Source organism: Rhamphochromis longiceps, linkage group LG5 (assembly GCF_057381845.1).
Source record: "Rhamphochromis longiceps isolate RC_006_pf linkage group LG5, R_longiceps_female_GT1.1, whole genome shotgun sequence".
NCBI classification, from domain to species: Eukaryota; Metazoa; Chordata; class Actinopteri; order Cichliformes; family Cichlidae; genus Rhamphochromis; species Rhamphochromis longiceps.
Window position 1 is genome coordinate 26,295,615 of NC_140561.1, and position 21,266 is coordinate 26,316,880.

The 21,266-nt window shown below is 37.1% G+C and overlaps 1 protein-coding gene across 2 annotated transcripts in view; it reads right to left on the bottom strand.

Annotated features, from left to right (window-relative positions):
- Window positions 1-715: 715 nt before the first annotated feature.
- Window positions 716-21,266, bottom strand: part of slc38a3b (solute carrier family 38 member 3b) — a 32,232-nt gene continuing 11,681 nt past the window's right edge. For both annotated transcript variants that reach the window (XM_085406941.1, XM_085406942.1), the window contains 12 exons: window positions 18,917-18,990; window positions 18,289-18,381; window positions 16,718-16,799; window positions 7,603-7,685; window positions 6,042-6,100; window positions 5,506-5,679; window positions 5,249-5,328; window positions 5,066-5,166; window positions 4,344-4,468; window positions 4,107-4,251; window positions 3,054-3,157; window positions 716-2,964 (listed from right to left, as the gene is read on the bottom strand). In XM_085406941.1, the coding sequence (XP_085263067.1) occupies window positions 2,860-2,964; window positions 3,054-3,157; window positions 4,107-4,251; window positions 4,344-4,468; window positions 5,066-5,166; window positions 5,249-5,328; window positions 5,506-5,679; window positions 6,042-6,100; window positions 7,603-7,685; window positions 16,718-16,799; window positions 18,289-18,381; window positions 18,917-18,990 (1,225 nt within the window). In that variant the 3' untranslated portion in view covers window positions 716-2,859. The remainder of the gene's footprint in view (window positions 2,965-3,053; window positions 3,158-4,106; window positions 4,252-4,343; window positions 4,469-5,065; window positions 5,167-5,248; window positions 5,329-5,505; window positions 5,680-6,041; window positions 6,101-7,602; window positions 7,686-16,717; window positions 16,800-18,288; window positions 18,382-18,916; window positions 18,991-21,266) is intronic.

The following is a 21,266-nucleotide window of genomic DNA, read 5'->3' on the forward strand; positions in this document are numbered from 1 at the left end:
TACTGTAAATATGCAACACAAATATAAAAGGCATACATTTATATACATTATTTATATAAAGTCACCAAAGTCCAGAGGCATTGTTATCTACTTGTAGCGACGTTATAATTAACTTCTTGAACTACAGCTCTAGTAACATATCACATAGATTTTCTTACATACATGATGGATTAACATTTGATATCATGTGGTGGCACATGTTTAAAAGCTATAGCATTTTAAAGCAGTAGGTAGTCAGTTGTTATTTTGGCAAGATCCCTTAAAGTAACCCCAAGATCCCTTTAGTAACTTTGGTTACTGAACTTGATGAGACTAAACCTCCAATAACACTACAAGGAGCACAGCAAGTAAATGTGACAAAGCAATACTGAAAAGGATACTGGATATTTCTTCTGCTCATGATTAGTCTGAAAAAAAAAAACCCCAACTTAACCTGGAGTCAAAACTGCTACAAAAAACAGAAAATAGAGTTATATATAAATAAACTGAGAATTTGTCCTTGACTTTTCTAAAGTCTGGGAGTTGTTACACAATATAAAACCATCTTTGGGTAGAAGTATTTGTCATAAGCTTTTCTCACTTTTGACCATGAGAAAATTTTCCATTGGTTTAAAAGCTGTGAATTTATGGTTTATATTCATATATATTACATAATGTAAAGCCCCTGTAGTCTGTGAAAGCATACTCCTATGTAGTTAGTCATACCCGTTATGGGTGTTGAGATCACTTTAAGCCAAAACTTGGGAGGTATTCCTCAACACACATGAATTAAACTAAAAAAAAAAGTCTTCTCTCTCTGAGCGTAATGACAGTAATCGTAATAGTCTGAGGGTTTTTTTTTTAAGAACGACTTTTTAACACGTAACACAAAACCGATTGGGACTTCAGTACGCTTCACTATAAGATGCCAAATGCACAGTTATTACTTAACATCTCTATGTGACAGTGCTGGAAGGCAAATCTCTGCTCACTACACCAAATACAGAACAGACTTGACATCATGCAAAAAGATTAACTTCATGTTTATGGCCAACAAGACCAAGCAAATTACTATCAACTAGTGAAGCAATGATAATGCGACAGAATAACAAAAGCATCATCATCACATCGATCTATCAAATTAACTCATTTTAATTTTACAGATTTCCAGCAGGCAGAGCCAAACAACAACAACAACAACAACAACAACAACAACAAAAAAACCCAACAACTCAGAGGTCAGAGGTCAGAGGTCCAAACTGAATTACAACTAGAAACTACATTTTCTTCATTTTTACCTAGTGGCATCTAGCAATGGATGACGTTTTGGTTTTATTTGCTTATTTTTTTTTAGATATATACATCGTGTCTATACATTTGTTTATAAAATTCCTATTAAACCCTGGGTACAACCAAACTATTTACATGCCCTTTATTTATGCATTTGGAATCTGGGCAAATACATCCTTTAAATTTTAACCACGGGTGATTAAAAGTGAGCGAATAGTTGGGACAGTTTGGGAAGATGAACATTCTCTTTGATGCTGCTTAAAATTAAACGAGATCATCACCAGTTTTACGTCTTACGATAAATATAAAAGTAGAGCTACTTAGCTGTTATCTTAGCTGAGCAAAAAGACTGGAAACTGGACATAACATGCTCATTACTGGGCTTTAAACATTCATGTAGGTGTTCTTTTTTATCCATGAAAAGCGTGGCACTTGTTTAGATTTATTTTTTTTTAAACCCAGTCATCATCCAACTTGTAAATTGTAGTGATGTGGTAGAGTAAAGAAATTATTTCTGAAACCCTCGAAGAAGGAATAAAATAAGGTAAATAAACTTCTACAAAGTGTTAAAGTAAACTTGAACTCTTTATATTAAGGGTCACAGTTGGCTTATATGCACTACAAAAGCATTAAAAAGGCATTTCTTTATCAAACACTTTACATTTTAACAAACAAGTGAAATATTATTTGTGTGAATTATCTCTGTATCATGATTATTGGTTTCATTGTATAAAGTAGAATTAAATATATTTCATTTGAAATTAAAAACATGTTTCTGGTAGTTAGCTAAATAAATATAAACTCTTGCTTTCATCGTATCTTTGTGTGCTTTTTGTTAAATGCTAAAAGGCACCCAGGTTTTTGAATAAAATTTGTTGATTTATGCATATGAAGCAAACAATACATACACATAATTAAATGTCAGCCATGCTCTAAGGCTTTAAAACACCTCACTATATAATATTACATAATAATGATGAGAATGAACAGTTCAGATCGCTGCTGGTGCAGGTTGAAATAATCTGTTTTCTTCTGTGCATTTAATGGAAAATAACTAATATTACATAAAAAAATATGTTATTTTACTGTCTCTTGTTTATACTTTATCTTAATTTGTTTCCTTTCATACTGTCAATCATACTGTCTTTCTCTGTACAGTACCAGCTGCAGCTGTTTGTGTGTGTGAGTAAAGGGAAAACAACAGGGAAAGACAATTTCACTATCATCCCTGCATCCTTGGATGTTATCGCACTAACACAGGGTAACAAAAAAACAAAACAGAACAACAACCCTGTTCATTCGTAATTATTCAAATAAAATTTTACACTCTGTTAACTTAAATAATAAAATATTGAAATGAATGGATTTTGTACAGATACATGTTAAATTACAGTCAGAAAGTGACATTGATTTCCAAGAGTGATTCCTTTCTACCCACATACTATACTGGGTGTTTTACACATTTAGAAATCCGGAAGCTGTTCTTAGCAGCCCTGTAGTGTGTTCCTGCTTACTTGACAGTATTTTCTAACCATTGACCGTTTTACAGTATGTACTCCTTCCCTAAGACTACACACAATGAAGCAGCACTTAGTGTCCTCCAACAGCGAGGCCTTCCCCTGTTGTCCAGTCGATAATAATGAAGCTCAGACTCATTACCATGAAGGAGAAACCCAAAGCGGCAAAGCAGGCAGCCTAAGAATGATGGGAAAACATTTTGGACTTAACTATCAAGAAGTTGTAAAATGATGTAACATGCATGGCAAATATTTTCATTGCCTCACCATTATCTTAGGAAGAGAGTTCATGGGTTCATCTTCCTTGGGAACAATGCGGATGTAGAAGACAGCAGGGAAGATGAAAATAAGGCAAGGAGCTGATGTGGCGCCTGAAAAATAAAAAAGCATGCAATGCTGTAATAAAACTTTGATAAGAAAAAAATACACGGGACTCATTATTATTTGTTGATGTTTGTTTTCTGTTTTCTAAATTCTCGATCCATTCGTTCTCCTCCAGGGGGTACAAGTCACTAATCTGACACAGGGCTAACACAGAGAGATAGACACCCAATTTAGAATCACCAATTAATCTAACCGCACTAAGTGCATATCTTTGGACTGTGAGTGGAAGCCGGAGTACCCGGAGATAACCCACACAAACACAGGCAGAACATGTAAACTCCACACAGAAAGGTCCCGGGCAGACAGTGGAGTCAAACTCAGGGCCTTCTTCCTGTGAGGCCACAGTGCTAACCACCGTGTCACTGCTGCCCTTCTGTAAACTTGATTTGTAATTTATACTTTTATTCAGACTTTTTGATTATTTATACAACATATACATGTGCCTAATCCTAATCCCATTCTCCTAATCCCCTCTGTTTTACACGCTAGCACACAAAAAAGCAAAATCTGAAAACAGCTCTATTTATTATATCCTCTATTTTTTCTGCTTCCGTGCATAGATTCAAAAACAGGTAAACTCTGTACGTGAACCCTTGCTTTGAGGAAGTACCCGGTAGTCCCTAAGGTTAATGTTTTATACTTTTACCTGTAACCTATGAAACATGACCTCAGTCTGAAAACAAAGTGGAACAAAAATATTGACTTAAGCTGTCAGTGTGTCCATGACACTGGTCACGTTTTTAACATTTAATATTTGTTTGTGTGTGTATACAAATGGCAACTGAAGTTACCCATAAATCCAACCTATCAGTTCCCTTACTGCCTCTTGGAGATTTAAGCATTATACCCCCTCTTCTTGAGTCTCAGACTCCAGAGCATAAGAAAAGCATTACTGTTTTGATATTATTCCAACTTTACATTCAGTATTATACACACCAATAATGCCGAAGATTCCCAGAATGTTAGGAGCAAATATCACCAACATGTTAATAAAGGTGAGAAGAATGAGAGCGATGGCAATATGACGTAACCAGCTGAAAGATTTGGTGGGAAATATCATCTGCTGGATGGCTCTACGCACCTGTGGGCAAAAAAAATCACATTAGAAACACTATAATGTTACAATATTAATTTAATTATTGAATGAAGACTGAAATAAAATGCATCACTTACTGGGAATAGCACAATGGGGACTGTCAGTGTTACAGCAGTAAGGACAGCCACTCGCACACACAGGATCAAAGTGTCGTAAGGATCAATCCGGCTGTATGTGTGCAGTAGTTCAGTCTCCACATTGCCTACAGAAATATCAACATAAACTAGTTTAGCTGCGCATGAGCTCATTACTCAGCAACTGTGGACAGCATACCATGACAAACAATCTCCACAAGAGGGCGCTTGGGTTCCATGTAACACAGTAGAGGCAAATTCTGTAAAGGATGGAATCATTAAACAAAACAAAACAAAACAAAACCCCTGATTAGAAAATCTGTCTACAGAGACTCAATTTTTCCATGAAAAAGGTTACTACGCTTTTATAGAAACCACATTAGATCGTCTGGATGATGGCACTTAATAGCTAATACACAATAACTAACAATTAACAACAAGGAAAAGCTATTCCTTTGCGAGGAAAATGATTTTTATTTTTATTTTTTGCAAGATTTGTAAAGTATAATGAACATTTTAACACTGTATCTGAGTTGCCCCTCTAAAAAAAACTAATCTCTCTAGTCAAATATTTTCCAGCCCAAACTAGATTCCTTTTGTCTTACTTAATAATAACAAATATCTATCACTGTTCTGTCCACTTGATATGAACACAGCCATTTGTATTCGTCCGCTGGTACTGAAACACCAATCGTAAAAGAAATGTCAGGGAAAATTGCCCTCACCATAAAAAGTCAGGTAGCCAAAGAGAGCTGCCAGAAAGTACATGGTGTACATAATTAAGATGGAAATGTTGGACACCTTCTGCATCTTCTTCTTTGATGGGCTAAAATCAAAGAGTGGACATTAATGCCACATTTTGCACTGAGATGTTATCAAACATTGCAGGTTACAGATGGGCGACTCACTTGCGTAGCTCAGTGTAGATGGGCAGGACCTCAGGGTGGCAAACAAAAGCGAAAGCCAAAATCGGGATGGTGTATGCTGTCTGTTAAGAGACACATAAACACATGACTGTCTATTATTAGCAGTGCAGTTGAGCTTCCCCGCATACATGTGTGGAAACTAGCAAATACATTTACAACATCTCAGCATCTCTGGCTTTCAATATTCAAAAGCGATACAGATCCACAGATACAAACGGTTCTTCATCTCAGCCGCCTACCTGTGGGTTGATGGTGAACATGCGTGGGGTGCAGTGGGAGTCATCATCCTCGTGAACCACACCGTTGTTGTACTCATGGATATGGACTGAATCGTTCAAGCTGAGGTGGGAAGCGGTACCATTCACTGAGAACTCCTCAAAGGGGCAGGGAATCTGAAACTTCTTGAAGATGACCTGCAAATGTGGCAACATGTGGAAGAACAAACAGGAATATCATGAAAAATAAGGATAAGGTGATATGTCAGTCATTAAAAAAACATCCTCCAGTTATCAACAACTACTTAGAAAAACCATTTCAATCTAGATTAGGGCCACTCAGCCTCTAAGTAGACAGATTTAACTTTGAACCTCTGATGTCTGTATAGTAGCTCTTATATTAGCCTTATCAAACACTGACACATTCCACCAAAAATAGAGACAAGGATGGGAAAGTTAGCAACATAAAGTGTACGCCAGGAAGGCATGCCAGAGCAAAAGAGGCTCTGTGTGCGCAGTGACTGTGATGATGTGCCACTGTGTGTGTTGGACCAACTTACTGCAGTGAGAAAGAACACCATGCAGCTGAGAGAAAACCCGCTGGCGTAGCCAAGGTAACCTGAAAATAAAGAGAACGAGAAAATTCATAACTGCTCCTCAGACTGAATTCATGTGTTGTTTGGAACCACTATTAACTGCATTAGCTTTAGATGCTCCTTGTCATAAATGAAGCTACTGCAATAACATCCTGAAAATGTACAGAGTGACCTCACAGCACTGTGAGGGCAAAGACGGCATGTTTATACTGTGTATTAACGAGCAGAATATGCCGGAATTGAGAGTGCGATTATGTCAGGAGAAATTATTTTTAACTGAACAGCCCGCTGTTTTCGCTGTGAGGGGTAGGACAAGAACGCACTAATTGCTTGACTGCAATGTACATACCTTTGCCTTCAAAAATTATTAGATAAGTTGGATTAATTTCAAATAATCTTAACTGATAACTTCTAAGTATAGAAAATATTTCTTGAACACAAACTGGCAAATGCACGAGTTAGATAAATGCACTGCATGAAAACAACCCAAAACTCAAACCCACTACTCTGGAGTATAATGAAAAGGAGCAAAACTACTTTAAAGAAGCTATGTTACAACGAGTAGCTGAATAAAAGGACATTAACTGTTAATACAGACTGTAAACACATAATACTTGTTATGCAGGAACCTTGCCCAGCTGCCATGGAGATCCATTTTAAACAGAAAAAACATTTAATTAAGTTAAAAAAAAAAAAAATGTAAGTCAAACTGTAAATTTAAGTGAAGACAACATAAATATTTTATATTATTTCACTAGCTATTGATTATTAGTATATTACATATTATATTATTACTTTTTTTTTTTTTACTCTTAGGGAATTCAAATAATCTATTATTTATATTGGAAAGTTAAGCCCGCTGGTGATGTGTACATGGTCCTGGAAGTCTGGCTAGACTCACAGATCAGTGAATTTGGCTTTTTTATCTGCTTCAAGCTTATCTTTTATCTCTGGTCACTGTGTGTACAGAAAACACCTATACATTCATCTATATGCAATTGCCCACTCGCTTTAATATTGTGTCAGCAATAAGGTTAAAGTTGCCTTAGTGGTCTGATTCAAAAGAGGATGTTTTTGTTTTTGTTTTCTTTTTTAACAGCAGGGCAACTGTAGGGAGAAAAAACATCATCACTGTCTGATGTATGCATTAGATCACATGTTAGCTGATTCTGATAACGGTTTTGAATGACTGCTGAAAACTCATTTTTATAGGTTAGCTTTCCCTTAATCCTCATCCCTTTATTTTTGGCCATAGTTTACAACTATTTGCTTATATGTCTGAAAGAGCTTCTGACCATATGTTCGATTGTGTGCCTGTTTATGTGTCTGTACATTCGATCGTGCATATTTATCTTTAATATATGGCTTTTATTCAAACTGTGGAGCAATTTGTAGCTGTGACAGTTTTCTAATATCTGTAAAAAGGTATTATTATAGCATGTTCCAACACACTAAAAGCTTTCTTTGGTAAATGGAAGTGGAAAACAGTACTCCCATAACAAAGATATATTTACATTATACTCACCAAGCTGTTTCATTAAAGCAAGGGGCAGGATGATACTGGCAGAGACCATGATGACCAGGTAGTTTCCGTTCAAGTACCACAGACTGTTTGGAGAAAAATCTAGTTTATTTTGGTAAGAGTGTGTGGTGGTAACATATTTCTTCATTCTGTACATGTAGCATAGAGTTAGTGCTGTTTTTGTACTTTTAAAAATGTCAGTGCGGCTAAATCTGTGACACAAGGCTGTTAAAAATCTGTTGGTCCAAATGGCTGATGTACCCCATTTTGTCAGGCCAACAGTAACCTGTTGGGAACACCCTTGGCCGCAAGATTGTGGAAAAAATGTGTCTGCTTATGTTACTCTCGACAGAAGTACTAGAATAGTGTGTTGCATAACTCAGATTATTTATATGACAGGTCACAGTTGCAGTAAAGCAAAACACTATGGTGCCTAAACATCTTAGGACTGAAGAAGTCAGCAAATGTTACCAGTATAAGCTTAAAGTCCCTGTCAGACACTTTATCCTCTCTTTCAAACAGAAAAAAAGACATCAGACAAGTATTAGTGTTCACATTTACAGTCTCCTTCTACAGCTCTGCTAGTTTGTCATCATCAGACATGTCCTCACTCTGAACAAATATCTTGTGAAATTCATTCAAAAAGAAATATCTCTGTTGTGCAACCTCAATAGCTGAGATTACATGTATATGTTTATTCTAAGGACATGTAGACAAATGTTAGTGTTACAGTGGCTTCGTACTTCTGTGTTAAATCTACACCGTGGTATCTGTCATATCTGCAAACCCTGCTGAAACCCTGCACTGTAAACTATCTTGTAACCCACGCCATAACCTACACTGTAACCTGTGTCATAACCTGTTGTTGTTGTTGACACATCCTGTGCAGGTTCAGAGGGTGCAAACCTGCGAAGGTTTATTCTCCAATTGACTAAATAACAGTACTAGTAATTATCAAAATCATTATTTATGGGTTTTTGTTTTTTTTTTTTGTTTTTTTTTCTCTTTTCTCTTTTGAGATCCTCTGAGAAGCCTTTATTCCGGTCATCTTCAGTTGTTGTTTGTTTGTTTTGTCTTCAGCAACTGATGAGCATGCTCTGCTGGATTGAGATCAGGTGAATTATTTCTCCATTGAACAATATATTTGTTGTGAGAAAGTCTTGTGCCACCTTTTACGGGATATTTTGAGTCATTAACCATTTGCACTGTGAAGCACTGTTTAATCAGTTTTACAGCATTTGGCTGAGTCAACCCATGTACATTGCAGAGTTCAGCTGGTCTGGTCTGCTAAGCATGTTGGTGTTGCTGAGCTGGCCATTGCATTTCTGCTTTTCTGCAATGTTTATTTTGGCTTTTTGGCCTAATGACGGCCTCCTTCGGTTGTATGAACATCTCTTTGGACCTCACATTGAGAATTCAAGTGAATAGCTACCAAGTTCAACATTTAGAATCAACTCCAATTTTAACTGCTTCTTAATCAAATGTACAATTACTTTTGAGCCTCTGAAAATGGGGAATTATTCATGTGGGGTTTTAATTCCTAAACAGTTAATCTAATACTTTTTCTTAAGCTCCTAGATTTAAAGTTGAAAAGCTGCTCTTCAGTCACACCTTGATAGATTAATTTATCATCCACTTTGGTGGTGTACATAGGCAGAAATACAAAAAGTATCAAAAAACTTATAGACCTAAATCTATCAGTTTGTATCATATGAGCCAGAGAAACAACTATAATTACCACTGATGGTCCTTGACACGAGAGTGTTTGTTCTCTGTGTGAGTTCTAGTTCTTCTTCTTCTTCTTCTTCTTCTTCTTCTTATTATTATTATTATTATTATTATTATTATTATTATTATTATTATTATTATTAAGCCGCCATGTGAAATATGTTTCAAGTCCAAATTAAAAAATAACTCTTAAGGTGATAAATGAATTCAACAAATTGTATCATGCTCAAAATAATGAACAATTACAAAACAAAATAGTGAGCAAACTTGTCTTTGATTCCAGATGGTTTTATGTCTCTGTCTGATTTGGATAGATAGATCGCTTAGAATGTTAATATAATTTTAATATAATTTGCAATATCATCTTCTCATACTTCTCTGTCTCCAAGGTTCATCCATAATTTCATATATTTCGCATATTAAACCGGGACAGCGATAAGGCAGGACACAAGACTAGTTGGGCAGATGATGTGAAAACTTTGCTCTACATTTCACACTAGACGTTGTATGAGACAGGAATCTTACAGTCAATTATTTTCATGAATTTTTCATCTCTCACATAAGCACCACACTTCAAAAAGCAAAAAAAAGCTTCACTAGAACTATGCAGCCCACAGGCAACCATCAACCGTGAAACAACTTTCTAACTCTGTGGATCTCTCTTAAAGCAGTAAATATACATCATTCAAGAAGAATTTCAGGGTCACTTCAAAGATGGGGGAATATGTAGGAATATAGATATTCTAATGCTGTTAATTACAAACCTCATGCCTTTTAATTATGCAGATTTGTTCTATAGTAACAACTCAATACAACTCCCAACAGCTTAAACTTTGAATAAATTAGGTGGAAAAAATCACCCTTCAGTTGAGTCATTAGCTGTTGGGGTATTTGTTGAAAATGAGATGATCTTATCTTTTACTGACAGATGCTACTAGTCATTCTTATCAATGTTCTGGGTATTTTGTATCCCTTGTCTTTGGCTGACATGCGATTTCCCTTAAACATCAAGACATTAGAGAGGCACAATGGCTTTAGGTAAAAAACAAACAAGAAAAAATATATTCAATTTGCAGTTGGAAAGGGTCAAGCTAGCCTCCCAGGGTTTCTTTCCACGGGTTGCTTTAACAGATGAAGTCAACCATATACTTTTCCTCACTGTCAGAATTCAACAGAAACCCCTAAAGGAAAGAACAGGTGAAAGGAGTCCCAGGGGAATAGCCTCACTGGCCAAAAAGAATGATCAATTTGACCACTTCATTAGCATGTGTATCTATCCATTTGAGAAAATGTAGTTTTTATGTTCCCAATATTCAGTATAAGCACAGTGTAACATGTGAGTAAACGTGCAGCAATTCTTCATCTCCTGTGCTACAGCTAAACTATTTTAACATGAACAAAAAATTGCATATATCATCAGAAAACATTTCATATGATTCAGTCTAAAATTTGACTTTTTGTAAATCTGTTGATTAAAAGATGAAGAAAATAATTTGAGACTGGAGCTCTAGCTTTAGTAAAATTTTCAACATAGATAAGAATTTTTTAGGGTCTTTGAGATTTCAGTCTTGGAAAAATCTAATAAAGTCCAAAAGGCCTACTTACACCATGGATACAAAGGCCCAGGGAACACATTTTAAAGAGGATGAATATATTTGTCAAACAAACTGACATAAGAATGCTAGCAAAGAGGAACAATAACGTCCACAATTTTCCAGAATGCCACAAACCTAAATTGTATTTGTGACCTTTTAATTGCCTCACCACCTTTACGGGTACACCTTCTATTCTGTTGGCTCAGCAATCATACTATTACTAAGAGACTCACTGCAGCTTTATATTGCTTATAAAGGGAAAATTGCAAGCACTGTGACAGTTTTGTACTCTTCTCCTTGGATTTACATTATCGTTGTCAAGTTCTCAAAAAATAAGTGATTTTACCTGATGTCTGTTTGTATCACTAAGGCTCCGACTGACTAGTGAGTTAAAGTGGAAATCTTGTCATGTTAATGCGTGTTTTGCTTTTTTTAATTAATAGTGTTTTCTAAATAATTATAAGAGATATAATATAAGCAGTGTTGGGTAAGTTACTTTAAATTAGTAACTTAGTTATGTGAGTGCGTGTGTAAAAGCAGCAGGATTTATATTTCAGTTCTGGGGTTGTTTTTTTTTTAAGTTTAATTATAAAAAAAATTTACTGTTGTTATCATCAATTTTTCAAATTTACTATTTTTCAGAAAAAGCAGAAAAAATAGTAAAAGACATTCTTATATTTTATCAAGATACCGAAATACAGTTATTTACCTACCAATCAACTGCGCCTGCTCAAATTTGGGTATAAAAACATTATTTCCTTTTGTTATTTGCCCAAAGAACAGCTCTAAATTTGAGTTTTAAATACGTTTTGCACAGATTACTGAAATATTTGTGTTTTATTGTTTTATGACAGGTGGTCTAATAACTTCTGTATAAATGCTGACACTCAGTTGTCAGGTGTTAGGGTGCAGTTAGAGATGCTGCAGAGAGTCTGACTTCTTTTATGATATAGCTTTTATCGATTTGACACTGTGATCCAGCTGTATAATAAAGGATGGACATAATATATTTAAGTTTTAAAAACATTTATTTGTCTTTAATCACTACTCAAATCATCAGTTATACTAAATGGAATGCAGTGGCATCTATATGACTTTTTTCCAGTGGGACTAATCTATCTAAGCACTTTACAGTGCCTTTTTTATACTTACCGTATCCATACAGCGAGTTATTCTGTGAACTTTAGCGCTTTATCTACCTGGCATCTGCTAAGTGAATATAAATAAATGAATGTGGTGAAACAGCATGTTTATAGTCATTTTACCTGTCTAAACTTAAAACATCAGGAGCTGTAGAGCCAAATGGTACCACACAAACATGCAGTTTAAAGTCAACTGTCTCTTAAATCCTGTGCATAGGAAAGTCTTTGTCCCCTAAAGCCTGTTTCTCACTGCTAAGCCTGTTATTCTTAACCCTGCAAGAAACACAATGAGTAGGATCGGCTGTCTGCCACAGTCCTACATGCTGGAACACAGTGTGATCTATGACACTACCAGTGTTTATTTGTGTATGCATGTGTGCATGCGAATTTGGGCGAGTCACTTAAAAGCAGGGGAAGTTGCACAAATCATAGGTCATGTCTTCTTTGGCCTTTTAGGCGGTAGGTCAAATGAGAGCAGCTTTCACATGCAGGTGCACTTGCACTTGGGACAAGTTCTGTCCAGTCAAGTCTAGAGTTCAAATCCAAGTTCAGTCAAATGAAGTCTTTGGAAGTAGACTGTGTTAGTCTGACTAGCAGTATTTTAACATTTAGCTTCCAAAGTTGCATTAGCAGTGACAATAGTGACAATACAAACAGTTTTGGTTTTCTCTCCCTCAAAATTAGTTTTTGATTTAACTTTCACTGTTCTCATAGAGTGACAACCCTAGGTTGGATTAACAGATTTTTTTATAGAACCGAATGGCAGACAGAAAAAATCAACAAAGTAGCTACTGTTTCCAAATGTCTCAGCCTCTCTGCATTTGAACATGATGGACATCACTGGACCCTTTATATTTTGCCCCAAAAAACTTTCCCATACCCTACATAAAACAACACCAACCAATTCAGATCTACTTTAGCACTGGCACAAACTACTTAAACTCAGGCAGAGTGAAAGGCACTTGGCTGTCTCTCCACCACACGATAGCTTTCTAATTCAAGAGCCACTAGTCATAAATAAAACTGCAGACCCACTACACACCCCTCATTCCTCTTAGTTGCTGTGACGCCATGAATTTGGACAACAAGGTTCATCGAGTGGACATGAACACAGTGTGCCTCCGTTGCTAAAGGGCTGGCCCTGAGCTGACCTATCCTCAGCCTCAGAATTTGGCACCCCATTTTACACCACCTGCTGCTGTCATTTATGTGTGTGTGTGTGTGTGTGTGTGCAAGACATGTAGAGCAGTTACAGAGCTCAATACATCTATTTCATTTGGCTATAAGCGTTTAACGTAGGTGGCAAGTAGGTTGAGAACTACGAGAGAACTGCTGTTGTCATGTGGGTTTAGGTCAGGGGTCAGCAACCCTAAGGGTTAACTGATGGCACGGCCATAGCTGGACTGGCCATCGGGCGTACTAGGCATTTGCTCGGTGGCCCGATTATCTTTTTTTTTGTAACGGTATAAACAATGAAAGGTGGTGGATTGGCCAGATGCTGGCCGGTGTGTAAAAATAACTCAGTTGTTTGGAGGTGGCTATGGCGGAGCTTCCACAGATTCAGTAAAATTAACAAGTGGTGGAGGCCAGCAGGTGGATGAGGGAGAGGGGAGGCAGGAGGAGAGACCCGAGGCAGCCGCCGGTCCGAGTGTCAGGTGAACTGAACTTCAGCTAAGAAGTTATGACCTGCAGTCTATCTGGGTCAGATATAAACCAAGTTTAGTTTATTTTCGTTGTGCTGACCTTTTACAGTCAGTTACAATAACCCGTACTCCGTACTAGCTAGCATGACGGAGTTTCTATACAGCTGGGTGGGTGCTATGATGTTACTGATGTTGAACTTTATTTTATTCATAAGGTTAGTTAGTAGAGTTGCCAACCTTCCCGTAAAAAGACGGAATCGTCCCGTATTCAGAGAAAATATTACGCGTTTGGTGTTGAGCTGAGAAGGGACGCAGTTTGTCCTGGACTTCAGCTAGGATGGAAAAAGACACAAAGCTGGAGTTGCCTCTTCTTCTCTCATTCTCTCCCCCTCCCTCTCCTGTTGCTATTTTAATCATGAAACTGATCAATGATCAGCTGATCGGCTTTTCTCTCTTGTTTGTTTATCTCCCACTTTGCGCCAGAAAGAGGAAACCAGCGGATGTTGCGCTAAACAACAGCAGCACGTTTAAGCTTGATCAGCTGTTGTTAGAATTTATTTAATATTAATTTCTAGTATCAGCTGATGTTTGCTGGAGCCACAGCTGTAAACCTGCTGGTCATGATATGGTTTGGTTATGTGATGAGAGGGAAACATGAAGATGAAACCAGGAGATGTCCTTACTGAATCATCAGAGCTGTGATGGAGAAACAGGTTTAACTTTTAGGTGACATGAATGAGTTGAAGGGAAGTTATGAACTGTTTCTGAGTGACAAATAACACCAGGATTCTTTTTTTTTATGTAGCTGACAGCTGGTAACTGTGCAGGGGTGGATCTGGCAAAGTTTTGGCAGGAGGGCCAGGTTGGGCATTAACAGGGAAAGGGGGGCACAAAGAAATACTTTCTTATTCTCTTTTAAAATGTCAGGCTGCTATTAAATAATTATCTGAAGCTTACAACCAAAGTTTTTATCTGATGTAAAATGTATAGAAATCATACATATACCAACAAGACTGTACATCACTGTCACCACAGTGTTTGCTTTCATTCAAAGTCTTTATAGCTTTAATACCTGGTGGGCCGGTCTCTAGTCAAAATGCCTGTTTTTTTGTCCCAATCCAGCCCTGGGCACGACACGCAGTGAATTAATCTGAGAAGGTGCATTAAAAAATAAATGGCCACGTCAACGATGCACATCGGAAATCAACTCACATAGATACATTAGTTGTGCCACTTCTTAATGATAGTATCTTAGCTAACAACCCCAACTACCAGATTCAACTTGTAATTGGCTAAAAATAACTTAGCCTATCGGTGAGAGGGACGTTGTTACCTTTCCACATTCCGACACTTCAAAAGCTTCAGGAGCTTTCCGCTCAGCATCAGCACCAGGGAAATACACGAATGCATCCGTAGACTCGAGACAGAATTCACAATGCGTTTTTGGGACTTTCAGGTGTATGGACCAATGTTTTATTTTCTGATCAAACCAGAAATCTTTAATGAGCAGCTAGATTTGTCTCGCATTAGCTGGCTGAGTTAATGCCAGTTAATGCAACATCGAAGCAGCTGGAATCCACAGCTGTGCGTGTTCATGGAGCTTGCATTTTCACCTGCTGGACATCACTACCTGACAAGTTTAACTGTCTTCAGAACATTGCAGAGGCCTTATTGACAGTATTTGGCTCTACATATCTGTGTGAACAGATTTTCTCTCACATGAGTGTCCTCGGGTAGCCGTCTGAATGCTGGACACTCGGAGACCTCTGTCTCTGAGTGGGAGGCCAGAGATCACACTAACATGTGTGTCTCTGTATTAACAGACATGCCATATTGGCTTAGTTTATTTTTGTTATCATTGTTGTGAGGAGACCATAAATAGCATTTGCATTTTCTGTTGTACAGTTCATTTGCTGTTATGGAGTTCTTGTTATGGATAAAAAGTTTTTGTTTCAAAACAGCTGATAACTATTCGCTGATACCTGCCAACATCTGCAAACTAATATCATTCTATAAAGTGGTTCTATATATTGTGTAGCTGTTAATATAGAGTGTTATTAAATTTATTGCTAATGCAATCATATGGCACACTGACTTCTGAGGAAATTTTAGATGGCACTCACCATCAGAAAGGTTGCCTACCCCTGGTTTAGGTTGTCTCAGTTGGTTTTAATCTTAATCTTAAGACTTAATAATGTTGAGGTCAGGATTCTGGATTGCCACACTATGTGTTGCAAGACCCCTTACAACCGAAGGTCTTTTTTTATGACTTTAAATATTTGAAGCACCTACGACTTGAACAATTATGTAATTATGAGTCCATGCATCATTCATTCCCTTCTGCTTATTGAATACAAGGTCATGGGGCGGCTGGAGTCTATCCAAGCAAGAGGAAAATTCCACTAAAATACACAAACGAGCAACAATTGGAACAAGCCCCATGCTTAGATGAAAATCTTGTGTCAAGCCCATTTAACTCAGAAGGTCTGCACATTATGCCCTGACATGTGTAATCCTGCTAGTTGGCATTATATAAATAAAACTAAATTGAACTGAATAAAGTATTCTGTTGAGTATCTTGAGCTATTGAATATCTGCCCTCAGACCGTCTAGGCTGCAGCACATAAGTATTATAGCTGCAATCCATTTTGAGCACAAGGTTTTTTTAGATTTAAACAGACAGCTGGAATCTACTTCAGTCCTCCGTGGCCTTATGCAGACCGTGTCTCTGGCATAACTCTGACGTGGACAGTGCTTGCCTCTACAAGCTGACAGTAGTGAGGATTGATGTTGTGTGCTTTAGTATCAGATGCCCTTCCTTCATGTCCTTCCTGTTGTTCAGCCAATTCCAGGCTCCCATTCTCATTACACCCCCAAACCAACTGACTCAGTAAATGCTGCAAACTGGGCCAGGCCCCATGACCCTGCACACAGTGTCTCAGCTCTGGGTCAACAACAGGCAAGACTCATGTGCTCATGTACTGAAAAGGACATAAATGACAAGACTCACTCGCTGTTGGGCTCAACCTTCAGGAAAGCTTGGATGACCAGCGGTAACTCGGATTTAACAATGTAAAGGTAGCTGGACATAGCTGTAACAAGACAAGACAGGGGAAATGTAACATGTGGTGAAGTAAACCACAGTGCAAGTACACACGCTAACCAAACAGACATCAGAAAAACAATGACACAAGTACACTTATCACATCATGTTTACATAGGTGACACAGCCGTCGCTACTACTGTGGACACTGTGGTCGCGTCCTTTGTACTTTTGGGAAATTGGATGTTTTACAAATTTTTACTACTTTCAGTATTTATCGTTGGCACCAAAACTTTATTGCTTTGAAACAGGTTTAAGATTATAACTTAGCTGAGCTGGGACGATAGACTCTGTTACCTTTCAAGCAAAAATGTGTATTTGTTGAAAAATAAGGTCAGTTTTCCAATGACAATTATGCTATGTAGCTTCTTTACAGTGCAATTGTTATACCTATGAGTAATATCTGCAACTGTTTTGGTTAGAAGAAGCAGGTGAAGTTAGTGGTAGTGAGTGGTATGACTGATCACAGTGACATGCTTATGCGTTTACAGCTTGCATTAACATATTTTCCCCTTTTCAGTTATCTGGATACAGATCGTACCAGATCTTACCACGTAGTAGCAGCAAACTAGTTATGAAATCAGTATGGGTTTATCTCAATTATGGACTAATTTAGAGCTTAAGAAGTTTTGCGAGGCACATTAAAATCACATTAAATCACATCACACTAAAACATATAATCAAGCTCTCCTACAATAAATAATTAAGTACAAGATAGAGCTGAAAAATGCATTTGAGAACATTTTTAAAGTCAAGTTTAAAGAAAGAGTGAAAAAAACAAAACAAAAAAACATCAATGACTGTGATAATCTAAGGTGACTTTCACAGATAATTTTCATGTCTTGACTCTGGTCTTAGGAAACGCCACTGTTGCCCGATGACACTCACAGGACTGACTGCTTCAGTTTCACTTGATGAAATGTTTTTTTGTTGTAGGCCATGAAATGCTTTAAATGTAATCATCAAATGTAATCTTACAATCAGTACCAAAGCTAATCGTTAGTGAAGAAAGGAAAGCAGCATTATCTTTTTGAGTCTGTTAGTAATCAAGCAGCTCCATTTTCAATTCTGAAATCAACAGGGTAAACTGTGGCTTTTTTCTTAAGAAGCTGGGTTGAGTAGTTCATGCTTAAGGAAGAAGGTATGACCTAGTTTGTCTCAACAACTCTCTGGTCAGTAAGAAGAGCAAATCTTTTTAATGTCAAAATCACAAGGAATACAGCTACTTATAAGCAGCTACTTCATTGTTAATACTCTATCATATCCCAAACTTATAAATAGGACCAAAAGCCAAAGTAATACTAATGGCTTATTTGACTATAGTTATAGGGTCTTTACCGTACAGTATAAGGCACCTTGAAGTGATTTGGTGCAATAAGCATATAACAGAATTGAATTGAAGTGAAATCAGTTTATAGCTTCAGGCCAGTGGAAGAACACATGAGCGAACATGTTCCAAACCTACACTGTCTCCTCACCTCCAATATTTTGCAGGGTGATTGCTGTGCCAGCAGCTATTTTTCCAAGATTGCCAAAGGCCCTGTACCCCAGCTGTTCATAAGCTCGGATTCCTGTAAGCAGATTACAAACAATCACAAATTTAGTTATATTTGCTATGATCTCTGTCCAAGGAACACAACGAGACGCTTTCAGAGGGGTTGACAAATGACTGCACAACTTAGATAAATAGAGAGTACGCTGACATGACTTTTTTTCTAGTTTTAAAATTTGCCTAGACAATTTTAACTCAGCGAAACCTCAAATTACAGAATAAAAAAACAAAACAAAATGTCTTTATTTAATGAGACAGGGCATTACACAAGTCGCGATGACTGAAAATCAAATCCTTCTATACAAAATTGACTTTTAAAAATACATTTAAATTATGAATACTTTATTTGTTGATAAAGTTTTTTTTCACATAACCTTTTTTTCAGTCAAGCACTCTTTGACATTAAGCGGTTTTTGATCTTTTTAACTTTATAAGCTGTCCTTTTCTAATGGCAACCACAATAGCAATCTCCAGGGGATTTTCGATGTGAGAACTTTACAACATGTAATTGTACCATTTCTTTTCAAAACACTGAGAAATGACACAATGCTTACCCACAATGCCTGAGGATTTGAGCATCAGATGAATAGAGTAGCATGACAGAGCTGCTACCGCAGTCAGAAGAAACCTGTGACAAAAAACAAAAGTCACACACTCGTTATTTTCTATACCACTATTATCCTGAAATTTGTTTTTTGATTCATGATATTTTGTGGTCATAAATTAGCACTGACTGCATCAGCTGATTGTGCCGCACAGTACATATGACCACACAAGAAAAAATCCGTTTCTGACTCCAGGTTTTTTATTTCGGTAAACCACCTGTCACCTGTCTCAAACCCGCTCTCCATACTAATCTCATTCATAAAGTGCTTTACAAATCCAAGCATTATGGCTAACAGGTGGATTTTCCAGTTTGAGTGAAGCTAACCAAACAATGAAGAACCACTTACTGCTTTAGAGACAGAGAGTGACAGCTGGACAGCATTACCTCACTTTTAACATAAAACTCATTGATATAGCCAAGGGCAGGACAAAAGTGAAAAACTGATGTTTTTTATATTTCATTTTATTTTACTGTTCTTATTTTAGGCTCCAGCACCCCCCGCGACCCTGAAAAGGATAGGCGGAAGCGACTGGGTGGATGGATGTCCTTATTTTCTCCTGAGTTATTAGTTTTGTTAGCTAACATAAACTAATGTAAGTCTATTGACCGCAAAAAAACCTACCACATGATGTCACGTTCTCTACTGGCACAAGATGGCAATAAACATGTTTTAAAAACTTGAACTTTCAGAATCCCGAAGGATTAAGCACTTATTTCTTAAATCCAGCTACACAGGCAGTGTTACATCTGTCAGCTTTTCATGATGTAAATTAGCCTTTATATGTGAAGTGTTTATATCAACTTTAATTGCAACTGTTTAAAATACTTATTCCAGCCAGATCTATAAACCTTGCAGTATCATGTATTTTCAGTAGTATTTTTTCAGTCTGGATAGATGTTTCAGTGGCTGAAACACCTGTTCTAGCATTAATGTGGTTATAATACAGACATCTATAAACATACTTATTTTGCTGTACTTATTTATTCCTTTTTTCTTCTGTATGTGTTAAATTTGGCTTGATGTAATATTACATTCTAACTATATTTGTGCTAATCATACATTATACAGTTCTAATGCAAGTACTAATAGGAAGATTCCATAAGGCTATAGGTTCCTTCAGTACAAGAGCTACTCTGTATAAACTAAACTGACTTCCTGCTTTCACCAGATGCTGAGGCCATTTTCTGCTCCAGTCTCACTTCTTTGCAGCTACTTAAACATAAACTACAGTCAGTGGAGACTGTACGGTGGCCCTGAAAGGTCAAACGCAATGCAACTTAACAACACCAGGAAATAGAAAAATGCTGTAAAAGCACGAAAAGTTGAAGTTGAAAAAAACACAGCAGAAATACAAAAAAAAAAAAAAACAACCCACTGTGATCATAAAAAAAATAATGCAAAACTAATGGGGAGATGATAATGTAACTGAGTAGCTGGGGAAGTGACAATGTAGCAGTAAAAAACAAATAGCAAGCATGTATCTAAAGTAATTGTGCAATTAAAACACACATTACCTGCATCCTTTTCTCTCTCACAACACTGAAAAATGCTCTACTCCATTAAATGTATGTGAGTGTAGCCTGTCGCATGCTTTGGTTTTATAAAAAAAGAAAAGAAAAAAGAGAAAGAAGAAAAAAAGAAAAAAAGAGAAAAAAGAGAAAAAAAAGAGAAAAAAAAAAAAACATAAACTATATGACTAGGAAAACCTGGGTCATGGTCTAACAGCAGCTGTCTGTATGGATGCCTCTATGGGGTCTGGCGGTTCAGTTATTCTGAGCTGTGGCCTTTCTATGGCCTATGTGGCAAGGAGGCTTGGGGCCTAAGAGAGGCAATAAATAAAAGTGAACCAATCTTGGCATATAATGTGTTGCAAGACATTAAGACATATAATAAATCAGTACTATTTATAAATGCACTGAAAAGGCAGATTACTTTGAGAAGTACAACTTAGTTTACCTCCTTTCATTTTAATCACTGCATATCAGTAGAATAGCAAATCTTGAGGTCAGAAAATTGTTGGAAAAAGACTAATTGTTTTTTTTGCTGACAGGTGGGAAGCTGTCATACATTTGTTTGTTCAATATAAATGTGGGGCCAGACAGCATCGCTTAGGATGACTCCTTATACCAAGATCTCTGTGATTCCCTACATCCATGTGAGAATTCCTTTCCTAGGTGAAGATATTTCCTGAGGTCTTCACTGGTTTCTTGGCACTGCCATGAGAACGTAGTTCTAAGAATTAGTCTCAAAATAGTTTTCCATATGCTAGCTCCATAGTGTACTGGTTAACACATTT